At 40.9% G+C, this 18,717-nt stretch overlaps 1 protein-coding gene across 4 annotated transcripts in view; it reads right to left on the reverse strand.

Moving 5' to 3' along the window:
• Window positions 1–313: 313 nt before the first annotated feature.
• LOC143041739 (WD repeat-containing protein 46-like) overlaps window positions 314–18,717 on the reverse strand; it is a 115,095-nt gene continuing 96,691 nt past the window's right edge. For all 4 annotated transcript variants that reach the window (XM_076213749.1, XM_076213750.1, XM_076213748.1 and 1 more), the window contains exons 8-10: window positions 11,120–11,267; window positions 6,846–6,985; window positions 314–902 (exon numbers count right to left, since the gene is read on the reverse strand). In XM_076213749.1, the coding sequence (XP_076069864.1) occupies window positions 615–902; window positions 6,846–6,985; window positions 11,120–11,267 (576 nt within the window). In that variant the 3' untranslated portion in view covers window positions 314–614. The remainder of the gene's footprint in view (window positions 903–6,845; window positions 6,986–11,119; window positions 11,268–18,717) is intronic.

Below are 18,717 nucleotides of genomic sequence, written 5' to 3' on the forward strand. Positions count from 1 at the left end.
ATGAAACTTTTTAACTCCCCAAAGCATTTGCTTGCTTTTCTCAATCAACAATTTACCTCTACCTCCACTCCTCCCTTTGCTGCCACATGTAATCCCAAATAACTAAAAGTATCCTCTTCCTCCAGCCTCTCTCCTTTAAGACTCATTTCTAACTTGCTGCCATCCTCTCCCCTTGTACATCTCATCACCATACTTTTATCCACATTTACCTTCAATATTTTACCTTCCCAAACTCCATTTGGGAAATTCTAAAGTAGAGTGACTCACCACTTCCAACTAGTGAACTAGTGACAGCATTAAAAATTTCAAAAGGTAAAGAATAAAATTTTATTCTAATTTATTTGAAATAAACTTAACAAAAGAAAATACATTTTATGGAAAAAAATATAAACAGAACAGCATGGTGGCTAAGTGGACTAGAATGCCACATCTGAAGGCAACAACCCATTACCAGGCAGTTTGAATCTCTATGGTCAGCACATGACATCAATTAGTTCATGAGACCTTAAATTCCAAAGCTCTTACATGGCTTTCATGCCTAACCACCTCACTGAAAGTGACAGCTTAAAATAGTAAAAAAAGAGCTCTTTTCATAACCTATTCATGATAACATATCAACCCTTTACTTTTGGTTTAAATCTATCCAAAATCTGAGTTAAATCACTTCTGTTCTGCTTTTTCTTGGTCACATCCTTCAAGCCAAGCATCTGTTGCTGCTGCAGTGTGTTTTTCAAGTATGATTGCCGTTCCTCTTGCACCACCCTTTGCTTACGCTTGAATTTCTGTGCTGAGCCACTCTTTCCCTTCATTCTGTATCGAGGCTCAACATCAAACTTGGGTGGACGTACCCACAATAGCTTTTTCTTGGCTTCAATTTTCTCCTCAAGTGTTGGAATGTCCACCTGTAAAAAAAATTAGAATTTAGTGATCCATAACAGATGAGTTTATTCCATATAACATGATTATGTTCTTATGTTAAGGGTGAGCAATGCCAGCGATCATTCAAAAAATTCTGGTACGTGAGCAAATTTTAGGTAAACGTTTCAAAAGAATCTCTATGATGGTGGCAACACTCATACAAAGTTATACAGCTGTATTTCATTTCTACTTTTTTATACAGAATAAAATAGATAAAATATTGGCAACCTTTCGCAACCCCATTACATAACAAAACTCCTGTATATTGAAATACTGTCAACATTTCTATAGCCATTTCATTTTTTGCCACAGAATTATGTTTATGGAGACATTTAGCAACTCCTCCCACCAGCATACCCCACAAAGACAGTGGACAGGGCATCAGTACTCTTGTAAAGATGATGTCGCTCCTGGCGCTCTCACCGTACACCCCAATTTGATTCCTCACCCTGTATTGATGCTGTGATCATGGAAAAATTAACAAGAAAGAAGAGAGTAAAGCAGCAGAATATAAAGAGGACCTGTGAGTGCCTGAAAAAGAAACAAGAAGGAAAAAGAAATAGGAGAAAATCATCACAGCTCCACCCAGCACTCTGCAAGCATCTACTAGCCACACCCACCTTACACCTCCTCCACCCACACCACACAACTCACCCTTACCTCACACCTCATCAGCAAAGAGGAAATTGGAGTTTTGCTACATCGCAACCATCTAACAAACGGTCACGAAAATTTAAATCCCCATCCTGTAAAGTTTATGTTTTTGTTCTTTCTGTTGTAATACCTTCGGTTGCTCTTTATGGATTTTTGTAATTTTTGTTTCATTTGAAAGAAAACATCATGCTCTTTATTTTCTACAGTAAAAAAAAAAAAGATTTTTTTTTTTTTTTTATTCATGAAACCTGAATTTTGCAACCTTTTTTAATTATTCGGAGAAACAAATTACTAAAAAAAAATTAGAGGTATTAGTTTGATAAAATGTATTCAATAATTTTTGTTCCCCAGACAAGCTTTCATTTCATACCAAGCTGAATGATGTGGAAAGATTTTCCATTAAGTGATCAGAGCTTCACTATATCTTCACTATGCTTTATATATACATGGGAGGAACACAATACCCTGAGGAATTATACACTAATGTAAGGGGTAATTATACCTAAGTTCATTAAATACATATTTGAAAATTTAATTTCACCTACTCTATAAAGTGATGCAACACTCCCTTAACCTCTTCTATACGGTGCCGCCTACGTAGGCGGCATGAGGAGCAAGTGGATACGCGAGGCTGCCATATTGACGTCTTGATTATATTTATTGTAGTTGTCCCTGCATAACTGACATACTCTCTAAACTGGCTTCATCACATTTTCTATGGTTATCAAAATTCACGGGTGAAAGAGAGAACGATCGATATAAGCGGTGACTATTTTTTATGATGCAAGTATTATGATGCAACATCGTACATCTGGCAGCTACTGCTGCCCGCGAGATTTTGGCCCGGAGGGAAGTGGTTAAGCCACTTGGATCAAATATTAATATAAAATGTCAATGTGTATCAAAATAATATTTACATTTCTAAGTCTGGGCCAACTTATGTTAGGGCACATATAAAACAGGCTCATCATAACAATACAACAGACATAATTCATGGAACCACAATAACTGCACAGCATTGAAAAACACTGCAGTGAAGTCTGGACCTGATGTTCAAACACACTTACAGCACTGAGCACCCTTACAAAGAGAACATTGGCTTCAACATTCCACAAATAAAATCAAAAGTAAATACATACATATACCAAAAGGCCTTTGGAGGGGGGGGGGGGTTTAGCCAAAAAGAAAAAGACATAGAAACCACTCCCACCCATTCCATCCCCTACATATTCCACTCCCCTCCACCCTCCTCCCTCCATCTCATCTTGGCACCTTCTGGATGACAGGTCATCCCTGCATCCTGCCCACTACCCTGGGTCAGAAGCAGTGTCACAAGACACAGCACATCCACAGCAAGGCCGCTTCATTAATTCGGTGACCCCCCCCTCTCCGTCCCCTCATGCAGAAAAGAAGATTGGGGAGAAATCCCTTCGGGCAGCATCAATTTATTTCTCATACATACTTCCTCACACCCCATCCCACATCCACTCCCCCTCATGCATCACAGTATCATCCATACACAACCCTTCTCCATTCACCCCTATCTTCTGACCTCTCCTGTCCTTCCTCAACAGACATTCCTCTCTTTTGTAATGCCCTTTTTACCCCATCCATCCACCTCATCCTAGGACACCCCCTTATATTCACTCGTTCCACACCTCTTTTAATAAAATTTCTTCACTTATTCTTTCCATGTGTCCAAACCATCCTAATACTCTTTCATCAATCCTATCTCCCAGCTCCCTTTCCACTCCTGTTCTCCTCCACACCTCTTCGTTTCTCACTCTACCTAGCCTAGTAACCCCCATCATATTTACTCAGACGTTTCATCTCAAACACATTCAAACTCCTTCTCTCTTCCTCTCTCATGTTCCATGTTTCTGCCCCGTACAGTGCTGTTGGCACAATCACTCCTTCATATAACCTCCTCTTAGCATCCATTCCCAGATGTCTATTTCTCATTACACTTTTTAATCCACCAAGGCATTTACCGTATTTTTCGGACCATAAGGCACGGGCAAAATCCTTAAAATCAGCCAAAATTGGATGGTGCTCCTTATCGTGAGGTGCGCCTTATGTGTGGCTTCATTGCAAAAAAATGCCTTGGTCAGTGACGTACTATTTTCACACATTTCGTAGCTAGCCTGCCGATGGCGACAGTGCATAGGCCTAGCAAAAGTTACAACCAAGTTATAACCAAGATGCATGTATCTTGACAAGAAAATTGCGAAAACTTCAACAGTTTTCGAGTCCATGCCACCGCATTCATTAATGCTATCATGGCTATGACATGATAGCGTCTACAACAAAAACAGCCATTTTACATTGGTCTAGTCTCGCTCCACTCCGACTGTAGTCATTTGGGTATTTTTCAAGTTTCGACCATGGGCACAATATAGCAATAGAAAATTAATTATTAATTTTGTAAATTAGAATGTATCAACGTAATATGCAATTCTGTGGGCGGAAATGAAAAAAATACATATACCTTGCTACAAGCAAATATGCTAATGAACTAAGTCGGTAGCATAGGAACTGTATACCCCGCAAGCTGAGAGAGTGGTTGAAAAGCCCGCCAACGTCTCTCACGACGACGACAACGAGGACGAGCCGGATGACATTTAATTTGCAGGTAACGATTTATTAAACACAGGTTAGGTTTGACGTCAGCATCTATCATAACAAACATGGCGTACCATTCGTCCGACAAGACTTCGTTACTTACAAAATCTGTTTTAGTAACTTTTTTTGTTTTTTATTTCCGCTCAAAAAATTGTATATTACGTTGATACATTACAATTTACAAAATTAATAATTAATTTTCTATTGCGATATTGCGCCCATGGTCGAAACTAAAAATTTACCTTCATTTGTAATCTTGTGTTTTTAAGTGAATAGAGAATTCCGGGAATAAAACTGCTAATGCTGGTTTTATTCCCTACAATTCCCGTAACGTGTTTATGTTGTTTTTTAGGGGTATTGGTAGGGCAGACCATCCAAGGAGGTGGTCTGATTTCACTGACCAAAATAAAAAAATATATCATTTATTTTTGTAATTTTGCTAAATCCCAAACGATTTTTCTCATTCGACAATGAAAATGATCAGTTCTGAATGCACTCACATAAGCATGATTATCCGATGACGAGACCAGCTGCGCCTTATGGTCAGGTGTGCCTTATGTAAGGACGGGGAATAACAAATTACGGGTGCGCCTTATGGTACGAAGCGCCTTATGGTCCGAAAAATACGGTATTCGCTTCTCTCAATCTACATTGTACCTCCACCTCCACTCCTCCCTTTCCTGCCACATTCGCACCCAAGTATCTAAAACTATCCACTTCCTCCAGTCTCTCTCCCTTAATGCTCACTTCCAGTCTGCTGTCACTCTCTCCCCTTGTACATCTCATCACCTTACTTTTGCCCACATTTATCTTCAGCTTCCTTCTTTCACACACCTCAAACTCTGTCACTAACTTCCTCAATCCCTCCTCTGATCCTGCTACAAGCAAACAACAACTGACTTATTTCCCACTTTTCTCCATTTTCTTTAACCATCTCCAATCCCTGACCCACCACCCTTGCATTCACCTCTCGCACCACCCCCATCCATGTATAGATTGAACAGCCAGGGCGACATAACACATCCCTGATGAAGTATCAAGAACATATTTCTTACTGGGTAAGTGCTTTATGTATTCTTGCTTTTTTTCAAATGTTTTTGCACATGCAGGTTTTAATTTTTATTGAAAAGTAGTGTGAGGGGAGGTTACTTGTGGTTTCCATGTTATTTGTATTTTGATGGAGGGTGAGTAGCTACACTGTTTACTCACAAGTTATGTAGTACGATATACCTATATGAAAGATATTGTATATCTTCCAATCATTTGTCCTGAAGAAATGCTACATTACCAACATGATATCATATGGTGATATCAGCTGACAATAGCTGCTTACATTTCCTTATCATAAAATGTTGTTTACACCTTCAATCTAAACAGGCATGAAAATGCACTCCAATGATGCTCCACATTATAAGGCTACAATATACAAAATAGTCATCAAAATGTAAGACAGATTTTTCCATACCATATACCAAAGGCTTTTTTCCCCTTATAAGGGAGGTAGCTAAAAAACAAAGGCATAAAAACCAGTCCCACCCATTCCATCCCTATCACACTCCACTCTCTTCCCTCCCTCTTATCTTGGTACTTCCTGGATGACGGGTCATCCCTGCATCTCGCCAACTGCCCTGGGTCAGAAACAGTGTCACAAGACAGTACATCCACAGCAATGCCACTTCATTAAGTCAGCGACCTCTGCTCTCCATCCCCTCATGCAGAAAAAGAGAAGACGGAGAAATCCCTTCGGGCTTTATCAAATTATTTCTCACACATACTCTCTTGCCTCCCCCCCACCCATTCCACCTCATGTATCACAGCATCATCCATATACAACCATCCTCCATTCACCCTCTCTTCTGTCCTCTCCCATCCTTCCTCAACAGACATTCCCCTTTCCCAAAGCCCCTTTTACCCCATTTTTTCCAATATAAAAATAAAAATAACTAGTAATAAAGACTATATTCCAAGGGCCTCTTCACCCTTATAAGGTAGGTAACAACCATTGCCTTGAGTTCCACTGACTAAAAACCTAATGCCCAGTAATGGCTGGCAACAGTCCTCAGGCCCTCCCACAGATGTCTTTGGAAAGAAAATTTGGATTGTTTCTGTCACTAGCTGAAAGTAGTAGGAGGGAGGCAGTTTCTGTCTGTCAGTTCTCCTTATGCGATACAGTGAAATAAATACAGTTTAACCACTTCCCTACGGTGACGCCTACGTAGGCGGCAAGAGGAGCAAGTGGATACTCGATGATGCCGACGTCGCCATCTTGATTACATTTATTGTAGTCGTACCTATGTAATTTCCATTCTCTCTAAACTGTTCATCAATTTTCTATGGTTATCAAAATACACAGGTGAAAGAGAACAAACAATTGAGCACCGACTTTATTTTTTATAATGCGATTATTATGACGCAACATCGCACGTCGGGCAGCTAATGCTGCCAGACGTGCGATGTGCCTCGGAGTGAAGAGGTTAAGTTGATAGAGAGAGATGTTGGGCTCTGACTAGAGACTGAGTAACATGTGCATTCAGATGAAAGTAAGACAGTTGATAACTTTTGAGAATGGGCAACAGAGATGATTCTCTGCCTTGTTCATCTTGCAGGACTATCTAGCAGGTCAAAATACAAACCAGAAGAAAGACAGTTACCTGAGCAATAGTTTTGGGGTCAAGAGTAATGAGTGATGCTGGCAGTTTGGCGAGAAGGGATTTCACCTCGGCTTCACGTCGCCCAGAGACACTAATGTAGGGATTGGATTCCAATGCATCAAAGTTTGGTTCCCCAGCACCTGTAAACAGTAATTGTTGGGATTATTTTCAACCTTTCAAAAAGTCACAAAACAATACATATACAGTATAACTGAGAAAGGATAGGCAATTATGTAAATATTTGCATTCTACCAACTATTCATCCAATTTTCTTCCCTCTCATCCACTTTTCTTGTTACCAGGACCCTATACACTCATGGAATTCCAAATCTCCCATCCCTATTTTACCTTCCCTCACATTAATTATCTTTAATGACTTCACAACGCCACACATTTACTTATCTTATTTCTTGCCAATAATGCCACTCATTCCCTCTCTCATCCCCTCAACCTACCCACCATGCACATAAACTTTATTTCACCTTTCCTTTTCACTCAGTGCTAACATATCTATCTTTCTTTTCACAAACATACTTGTACTACCAATTACTTCCCCTTTACTCTCATTTGTACCACATCCACACACTTAATGACCCAATTATTAGGATTCTGGCTAGCATTCTCCCAGACCCTCTTATCCATTGAGTTTTCCCAGGAGAAAAAATAAAATGTATTATAACTTTAGTCCCCTTACTCCATCCCCTTCATTTGCCTCCTAAAATATGCATGGGACATGTTGATGACATTCTTCTCCCCTACCACCAAAAACATCACCACCACCACAGGAGGATTACAGAAGAGAGGCAAACACAGATGTGGTAAAGAACAGGGTCAAAGGGCCAGTAGTAGTGCAAATCATCTCATTTTTTTATGAATAAAGTTTTTGCTTTTGCATAGATGAACAAAGACTCTGGTCTGTAAGCCCCATAAAGTCCCTAATGTGCTGATTGCATTTCATCATCCAGTCAATACCCTAGGAAAGATAGTAATTATGGTAAATTGCCTCATGCAAGGATACTAAAACCTCTTGAGATTTGTTTAAATATTGATATTAATGACTACATTTCTCAAGCCTGACAAAAATGTCAAAACTATAAACATTCTATCTTTGAGTGGTTCTGATTAGGACAAAGAACCACTTTCTAAAATGTTTAGAAAATGTGTATAAAGGTTTCAAGAAGATATTTGTTTGTATAAATTTATTATGTTCTTAGAGCAACAAACCTAGTACAGTAGGTAATTTCTATTTATACATAGTGTGCGTGATGTGCAGGTCATGTTACTATGTACAGTGAAGCTGTACGGCAATAGTAAGAACATAAGAGCATGAGAAAGGAAGACTGCATGAGACCATAAGGCCCACACTTGGCAGTTGGCTGCCTTTGAAAGACGAGACCACCTCTTTCAGCCTTCTTTTCCGCCTGTAGGATGCATCGGTCCAGCATCCAGGCATGGACCTCGCGGCATCTTTTGATGTGGGGTCTTGTGATGTAACAGGTGTAAAAATCATGAGTTGAAGCACCGAGGGATGAGTACAGATTCTCAGGTGACTGGAGATCAAATATTGGTACAAGAGTGGAGATATAAGAGACATAATTGGGGTAGTACTTCGGAGGAATGGAGATGCGGAGTCAGGTGTGAAGAGGGGAAGGCCCTCTACTGTAGGTAGGTAGTATTGTAGTCCAAGTGCAATGTGGTCAGAGAAGAGCATCTGTTTGGGAAAGCACTTAACGTATGTCACTGCTAGACCAGATGTGATGATGTGGTTAAGCATGCCTCCTCTGGAGTATGTGGCACCCCCAGTGGGCCAGTGAGTGAGGAGGTGGCAGTGGATGTATTCAAGGAGAGGTAACCCACTGCGGTTTGGGGAGGGAGAGATATCTCTTGAACAGGGTGCCGGGCATTGAAGTCCCCCATGTAGATCACACCATGGAATGTGGGTGGGGGGAGGGCAGAGAGATTGATTTTTCCTGGAGCAGAGTAAACATTGCAGAGTCTCAGCTTCCCAATGTCTATGGATATCTCAAAACATTGAAATGTCATGTCATCATGGATAGAGCAGCGCAGGAGTTGATGGGGGATGGAAGAGTGAATGTAACTTAGAAGGCCATTCCTGACATGATGGACATACGAGACGTAGCCTGAGAGCGGAGGTGCCTCTGTCCCAGGATCGTGGTGGCCAACAAAAGCTTCTTGGATAAATATAACTTGTGGTTGGTGGTGGCCTACATAGGTCTTAAGGGAAGTAATTTTCGGATAACTGTTGATGCCATAAGTATTCCAGCCAATTCCAGCTAATTCAGGATAAAGTCTGAATGACTTGGTAATTTCAGCAAGCCAGTGAAGTTTCACATCCACGGTCAGGTTCTCACGGAAGACGAGTTTAACATAATCAGTTCTGGGGGCAAAAGCAGGGGAGGTATTGGTAACTAGGGGATAGGGAGGTGAGCTACAGGGGAGAGGGTGAGGGTGAGAGGAGGAGTTATCAGAAGCCATGGGTTGGGAGTTCTTGTCGTGCCTGAACAACTTGAGGGCTGGAGAATAGGGTTCGCCTGTGTTCGAAGTCTGGTCCACAGATCGTTTGGTGGCAGTGGTGTGGGTGGGGGTGGCAACAGCAGTGGCAGCTGTGGTGGCAATAGTGGTGGTAGGCTGGGTAGCTGAGAGCAGCGGCTGCCATGGTGTGCTACTAATGTGTTGCTCGTGCACTGGCAATGAAGGCCAATGTTGTTCAGCAATATCCTCTTCCATGTTTAGGGCAAGGTCAGCATCTATATCGGTGAGGGTGGCCGGTCCTGAATAAGCCATGTTGCCTCAGCAATATGGCAGAATGGGGACAAATGGTGTTAATGGGGCTGCAGTGACATGGGTATGACGTTAAGATACGTCATACTCCTCATACTGCGCATGCACACAAGGATGGAGCACTGGACAGAGGGGTTTTTAGCCAAGGATAGGATTGTCTTGTGGCAAATATTGACTAAGTTCTTTATTCCTCATAACTACTTATACCACAAGACTGATGTCTGGTGCTTACTGCTGTGCTCAGCTAAGGCTGGAAGACAGTAGCTCGCTGGATCTTCTATAATTACTTAGAATTGTAGGTCAATTGCGGTTGTATTTACACTCACAGTCAGCAATGGCCAATCCAGAGAGTGAGAGATACAAACTTGCACATACCAAAAATCTTTTTTCCTTCATTAAATGGGGTGGCCAAGCCAAAGTACACCCCTCAAAAACCCAAATACTGTCCCTCCATTTTAGGGTCATTTCTGTCCCCTGCCACACTGCTTGGGTCAAAGACAATGCAGGAAGACACAGTACTTCCAATTCAGGTTTACTTCCACCTCTTCATTATATGGCAAACTCCCCGCACCACGCGCTCCTTGTCCACTTGAGAAATTTATTATCTATCTATACACCAAGGGTTTTTTCTCCCTTACATGGGAGGTAGCCAAGTTAAAGACATGCACCCACTACCATCCACCACCCATGTTTTTCTCTCATCTTAGCTCCTCGTGGATGATGGGTCATTCCTGTCTCCTGTCCACTGCCTGGGTTAGAGACAATGCAGCAAGACACAGCACATTCACAATAAGGCCATTTCATTTAATGACAAACCCTTTTCTAAATTCTCTCAAGCAGACATTACAGAAAACACACACTTAATCCCCACTTCCCCCATCCTCCCCCTTCTTTGCTTGACAGACATTACACAAGAAATTTATACAACAGACTAAACCTTCCCTTTGGGCTGCATCATTCCTTCATCTATCCACAACCACTCTCCATTCACTCCTATCTTTTATACTTTCTCTTCCCTGCCTGACAAGACATTCCTCTTACATCCAGTGTCCTCTTCATTTCCATTTTCCAGTCTTATTTACTAGTCTCCCCCACTCATTCCTACCATGTGCTTAAACCATTTCAGCACTCCATGACTAACCCAATCCACCAAAAAATAAAATGTAAAGAACCATGTCATGCTTATCTTAGGAACTCTAACAATACTGTTTTTTCATTTTGTATACTTCAATGCACTTATTCTATCCATGTGCCTAAACCATCTCAACACTCTCATCAACCCGATCTATCAAAAAATTAAATATAAATAATCATGTCATGCTTATCTTAGAAACTACAACAATACTGTTTTATCATTCTGCTTGAATTCCAATGACAGCTACAAAAATGAAGGTAACAATAACAAACAAACAAATCTTCTATGTTATACCTTTCCCCAAACCCCTAATTTTTTACCTTATCTGGAATCCTACCTGGAATGATAAGACTGGATACTCCACCGTAGGCCCCTACCCCAAGAACATCTTCATAAGGGCAAAACTGAAGAGATGATATATAACCTTTTCCATTGTGATGCATGTATGGATCCAATGCTCCATCAGTAGTTATATCCTTATAGACCTGTGATTATCAAAGAACAAAAATGTGAATTACTATGGTATCACATATATTTTTGGATGCTTGCTGGCTGAGTGTTGCTATTTATGGCAGAGGTTGAGGTTTTGGCAGTTCCAACCCAGCTGCCAGTGAGTTGGACTAAGGGTATGATTTATTAAATACCACACTACAAAGTCTTCTGTAAAGGGTACTGTTCTAGCCTCTTGATTAGGGGAGTTTGTAATGTTAAACTAAATCATCACATACATTTGTGTTTTGAAGTAGCTGAGACATTAAGGGGGGACTGAACACCTAGAATTATGAAATTTTCATCCAAAAATCGAATTTTAGATATGAGCATATTTGAATAATATAAACATCCTAAAAGCAAAATATGAATGACTTTTTTTTCTCCCAAGCTTAATGGAGGGAGTTTAAAGGGCCCGGGAGGCATGTCAATTTAAATGGCTCACACAAGAATAGGCCTTAAATATCTATAAATACTGTACATGTATGTCTTGTTTTCGCTTGTCTAATTCCATGAAACAGCTATATTTTTGTATATTTGGCATCAGCTTGACTTCTTCTTCCATGTGGTGTGCACAGCACACCTCAAGCCAGTTATCCATCAAACATCAGAATAGACTGATGCATAAACACATCACTGACTATGGCAATATTGTGTTCCTGTGCCACTGTTTGCCTTATATCCTGGACATTACTACACTTACTAGATGTCCAATCATCAACTGCATCATGATGAAGAGGAAAACCAAAGAAATTATGAAAAAATGGAGCCAAAATTGGAATGAAAGTTGTGCTAGAAGGAGAGCAAGCCATGAGAGGCCTGGAGGAAGGACATCACTCCCTTGCTCGTCACCACCACCACCTCCACTGCCAACACTATCTCCACCACCAAATACCACCACACCTGACAACACAGCTGACAAAGTGCTTTCTTCCAGATGTAGAGAAGAAGATGAGGAAAATTCAGGAAGAGGAAGAGAAAATAGCTGGCGAAGGAGAAACATATGGGGCTGGGATTGCGCCTGTATAGGAAAAGCAAACATATTTGATTAGCTTTGTCATCTAGCATAGAGAAGGTGCTCATTGCTGGTAAAAATGAACCACTCTGCAATGATTTGAGAAAGTGATGACACCCCAGCAGTGAGGTTTCAAGTAAAAGCGCAAAATCTTCAATTATGAAAAACACTGCTTGGCAAGTAACAAAAACATTTTAATGTACAACCACTCCTCATTTAACAACGACAATTGGGACCAGTGCGCTGTCGTTAACCGAATTGGTCGTTAAGCAAAAGTGTATACATATATGTACATGTACTGTATGTACAATGTCCAGCAATACATGTGTCTTTATTTTCGTGTATTTTCCCTCTTTTATACAGTACATTAAAGCTTTGTTTACTGTTTATTTATGGTGGTTAGGTTCCTGAAATTACCGTATATGACCAAATCCGCGTATGCTGACATTCCATATTAAATACTGGGGTATTTTTTTTGTTTCGACCATGGGCGCAATATAGCAATAGAAAATTAATTATTAATTTTGTAAATTAAAATGTATCAACGTAATATGCAATTTTGTGGGCGGAAATGAAAGTAAAAAATACCATGCTACAAGAAAATATGCTAATAAACGAAGTCGGTAGCATAGGATTGGGACGCCATCTTGTCGTCTGCCAACGTCTCTCACGACGACGACAACGAGGACGAGCCGGATGACATTTAATTTGCAGGTAATGATTTATCAAACACAGGTTAGGTTAGTTTAGTTTAGGTTGGAGGAATTTATCATCCTTTTATTTCTTCGACATCGGCATCTATCATAACAAACATGGTGTACCATTCGTCCGACATGACTTCGTCACTTACGAAATTTGTTTTTAGCACCTTTTTTTTATTTCCGCTCACAAAATTGCATATTACTTTGATACATTATAATTTACAAAATTAATAATTAATTTTCTATTGCTATATTGCGCCCATGGTCGAAACTAAAAATTTACCACTACCGGTATATACTGTACCCCAGGTAGTTTTTGCAGCTTGCAGGATGGTAACGTAGACCTAAGCTTCAGAACATTTTACCTCACAGCTAATATCCACCATACAAGTTCAATTATAACATCATACAAATTTGCCTCAGCCAACTTAATTATCGTACACGACGCCGTAACTTCGGGAGATTTATGTTAAACAAATATTGGTCTGTCATAAGGCCCGTCGTAACTCCGCGTCATCGCTAACCGAGTAGGTCGTTAAACAAGGAGTGGTTGTAATGTATAGTAGATATATATATACACTCACTATCCGAATTACGACCTAGATTGGTTCCGACCAACCGGTCGTAAGTCGAAACGGTCGTAACTAGGGGGATCCCTTGGTATCCGCTGGTCGAGGCATAATTAATAAAAAGAGGTTGAAGTAATAAAGGCTTAATAACATTTAAAATAATTCCCTCAAATGTACATGAAAACAAGTACAAGATTCGCTTCTATGCACTGGGCTCAATCGTCGCCTCCCATGCGAAAACGTTTGGTCTCTCTTTCATCAAATAAATATTCTATGCATGGAATAGTACAGTGAGATATATTGTCTTATTGAATATAAGATATTATACTTCAGAACTCCAGGAATATCATAGACTTGGGTTAAAGCTATTTATATCCCTGTTCGTACACTACAGCTTTCGACTTTCGACCAATAGAGAACTCGAACCAGAATGAAAAGTACGAATGCAGGACTACTGTAAACCGACTCTCTGTCTTGGCTTTCGGGGAAGCGTGTATCACCGATCTGGCAAAACTGCTCTTTCTGACCATTCCCACCTGCCCTGATTATCGGTGGGAACTGGGAATCGAAATACGGTATAATATCAATTCCAGTAAAATTATGGCACATGGTAGACATCGTATGGTAGATGGTAGACACACACTAAATTGTGGTAGAAATACCATAACTATGGCAGACAGCGCAACCTTGGTGAGATGCTGTGCTGCCGTTACTGTCGTACGGGATGCTGGACGCCACGTGCAAACGTACAGTAAACCAGTAAACTCATAATATATGCATGTAGGCATCTGCTGAATGTGGTCATAAGTACGGGTGGACGTAAGTCGCACAGGTCGTAACTCGGATATATATATATATACATACATATACATATATATATATATATATATATATATATATATATATATTTTTTTTTTTTTTTTTTTTTTTTTTTTTTTTTTTATTCAACCACAAACAACTTTTAATTCCATGCCATCGCAATCGAAACTGAAGAATCGCTTGATGGAGACATTTTGTTGGAAATTGAAACGTGGACGAGCCGAGGATTCGAACCCAGCTAACCCATAACAAAGTTACAGTGACTTAAACCAATGCGCTATCAAGAGAGATAGCGCATTGGTTTAAGTCACTGTAACTTTGTTACGGGTTAGCTGGGTTCGAATCCTTGGCTCGTCCACGTTTCAATTTCCAACAAAATGTCGCCATCGAGCGATTCTTCAGTCTCGATTGCGATGGCATGGAATTAAAAGTTGTTTGTGGTTGAATAAAGATATCAATTGATCGCTGGGAACCATTCAGTGTAGATATATATATATATATATATATATATATATATATATATATATATATATATATAAATATATATATATAGATAAATATTTACTGACAACTTATTCAATATACATTACATAATAATGTGTGTTAATATAATAAAAATCACACAATAAATAACAGATATACAATGCTGAAAACTATAAACGCTCGTATCTCAAAACCAAATATTTACATACATACATATACCAAGGCTTTTCCCCCCTTACAAGGGGGGTAGCAAAAAAGAAAATGGCATAAAATCATTCCCACCCATTCCATCCCTGAATACACTCCACACCACCCCTCCACCCTCCCTCTTATCTTAGCACCTCCTGAATGACGGGTCATCCCTGCACCTTGTCCACTGCCCTGGGTCAGAAGCAGTGTCGCAAGACACAGCACATCCACAGCAAGGCTGCTTCATTAAATCGGCAACCCTCCCTCTCCATCCCCCCATTGCATAAAAAGGAGAGGATGGGGAGAAATCCCTTCGGGCTGCGTCAAATTTTGCTCACACATACTACCTCACCCCCCATCCACCCGCCCATTCCACTTCATGCAATCACAACATCATCCATATACAACCATTCTCCATTCACCCGTCTTCTGTCCTCTCCCGTCCTTCCTCAACAGACATTCCCCTCTTCCCCAAAGCCTCCTTCACCCCATTCATCCACCTCATCCTAGGACGTCCCCTCATGTTCACTCCCTCCACATCTGCCTTCCATACCTCTTTTACTAGTCTTTCTTCACTCATTCTTTCCATGTGTCCAAACCATCCTAATATTCTTTCATCAACCCTATCTCCCAGCTCCTTTTCCACCCCTGTTCTCCTCCTCACCTCCTCATTTCTCACTCTATCTAGCCTAGTAACCCCCATCATACTTCTCAGACATCTCATCTCAAACACATTCAAAAACCTTCTCTCTTCTTCTCTTATGTTCCATGTTTCTGCCCCATACAGTGCTGTTGGCACAATCACTCCTTCATACAGTCTCCTCTTAGCATCCATTCCCAAATGTCTATTCCTCATTACACTCTTTAATCCACCAAGGCATTTACTCGCTTCTCTCAATCTACATTTTACCTCCACTTTCACTCCACCTTTCCCTGCCACATTTGCACCCAAGTATCTAAAACTATCCACTTCCTCCAGTCGCTCTCCCTTAATGCTCACTTCCAGTCTACTGCCACTTTCACCCCTTGTACATCTCATCACCTTACTTTTACCCACATTTATCTTTAGCTTTCTTCTATCACATACTCTCCCAAACTCTGCCACCAACTTCCTCAATCCCTCCTCCGATCCTGCCACAAGCTCAGTGTCATTCGCAAACAACAGTTGGCTCACCTCCCACTTTTCTCCATTTTCTTTAACCATCTCCAATCCCTTGCCCACTACCCTTGCATTTACCTCTCGCACCACCACATCCATGTATAAGTTGAACAGCCAGGGCGACATAACGCATCCTTGACGAAGTCCCACCTTTACCTCGAACCACTCACTCTCTCCATTTCCAATCCTGACACAAGCTCTTCTACTCTCATAAAAACTCTTGACAGCTCCCAGAGGCTTTCCTCCTATCCCGTATATCTGCATAACCTCCCACAGTGCCTTCCTGTCTACCCTATCATAAGCCTTTTCCAGATCCATAAAAGCCAAAAAAACATCCTTCCCCTTTCCTATAGCTTTCTCACATATCTGTCTTACCACAAAGATCTGATCTACACAACCTCTACCTGTCCTAAATCCACACTGTTCCTCACCAATTACTCCTTCTGTTCCTCTCCTAATCCTCTCAACCAAGATCCTCCCATAAGCCTTCCCAACTACACTCAACAAGCTAATCCCTCTGAAACTACTACATTCACACTTGTCCCCTTTTCCCTTGTAAAAAGAAACTATAAAGGCACTCCTCCAGTCCTACAGCACTCTACCCTCTCTCCAACAAACATTAAATAATCTCACCAACCAGTCCACCATCACTGTACCTCCCTTTTTCAGACATTCTGCATGGCATCCATCCAACCCAGGTGCCTTACCTGCTTTCATCATCTCAACAACTGCCTTCACCTCATCCTTCCTTATTTCTCCTCCATTCTCCTCATTCATCACTCTCAATTTCTTCGCACTTCCCACTGCAGCAATCTTTCCTTCCCTATCCTCCTTCACATTTAGCAACTCCCTAAAATATTCTGCCCATCTTCCCCTTACTGCCTTCTCTTCCATTATCATCTCTCCATCTGCACCTTTTACCTTTTCTTCTCTACTTGATTCGCCTCCTCTTCCTCTCTTAACCCATATTGGACACGGAGCCGAGATATCGGTTTGTTCGACAGTGTCCTAATGACGATATTTCGGCTCCGTTTAAATTTCGCGGTTCTTAAAGATATTCGTCTTTGTTTACACTGAGCCGAGACTTGATGTATCTAGACCAACCATTGGCCTATCATTTCCACAAGGTGGTCCAGCCAACCAATCACAGGGTGGCTTATAAATTGAATCTTATCAGCAGTAGCGGCACATTCGCTTTCCTGATCAAAGTGCGTCGGAAACGTTTACATATTTTGCCCATTTTTTTTCTTGTGATTAGTGCCGTAATCAGAAAAAAAAATTTTATAGAAAAATAGATAAGTATCTGAGGAACAATACTTATAATAGATATTGTTATACAGTGCGTAATACCTTTGAAATAGGCAAATATAAGACGGCCTCATTGCAAAAGTCATGGCGTCTGCGTGTTTTAGTGGTGAAGATGAAATTGTCTTTCAACTTTCTGATTCGTTTGAAGTGTTTCCAATGGATGAGTGCCTTACAAGTGAGGAAGAATCTAGTGATGATGAAGGTGATGCGAGTTGTGATACGCTTAGTGCAAGTGAATGTGAAAGTGATGGTGATGATAGAAGTGCAGTGTTGTCGAGTGGAGCAGATGAATGGATGCTTGTCCCAGGAAATGATCCAGGCCCTGCAACAGTGCCTTTTACAGGTGTTAGTGGGCTGAAGCATCCCCCTAAAACTGATGCCAAGCAAGCCTGTGGAGTATTTCAAACTTTTTTTCAACGAGCAATTCATGAATGGAATTGCTACGGAGACTAACAGGTATGCAGATCAGTGGGTTGAAAGTAACAAACAATATTTGAAGGATAAACCCAGGTCTCTTGTACATCTTTGGTTGAAGCAAGGTAAGACATCAGTGGAAGAGTTATATGCATTTCTGGCAGTTATTCTAAATATGGGGATTGTAAGAAAACCTACTATCAAAACCTACTGGAACACCTCAGATCTTTCTATGGCCACACCATGGTTTGGAACCAATTTTAGTAGGGGGCGTTTTGAACTTCTCCTGAAATTCTTGCACTTCAGTGATAATAGTAAGATGCCTGACCAGCAAGACCCTGCATACAAGTTGTATAAAGTGCAACCACTACTGGATCATTTTATAAAAGCATTCAAAGCCCATTATAATCCTGAGAGGGCCATCTCAATTAACGAAAGTATCATTGGGTATCGAGGTAAGACCCCTCACTTACGCCAGTATATGCCTAATAAGCGCCATGCTCGTTTTGGTCTGAAGTTATGGTGCTTGTGTGAGGCAGCAACAGGCTATACTGTGACATTTGAACTGTACAAAGGGTTCTCCAAGAGTGTACAAGGTGCAACATATGACCTAGTGATGCACCTACTGACCCAGGCAGACCTCCTGCATCATGGATATCATCTGGGCCTAGATAACTATTTCTCCTCCTCGCCCAAACTTTTTTTAGATCTCTGGGAAAAGCAGACAACAGCAACAGGGACTGTCAGAACAAACAGGAAAGGCCTGCCACAGGAAGCAGTAAAGGAAAA

This window comes from Oratosquilla oratoria, chromosome 32 (genome assembly GCF_046742065.1).
Source record: "Oratosquilla oratoria isolate Oo_2021 chromosome 32, ASM4674206v1, whole genome shotgun sequence".
Classification (NCBI taxonomy): Eukaryota; Metazoa; Arthropoda; class Malacostraca; order Stomatopoda; family Squillidae; genus Oratosquilla; species Oratosquilla oratoria.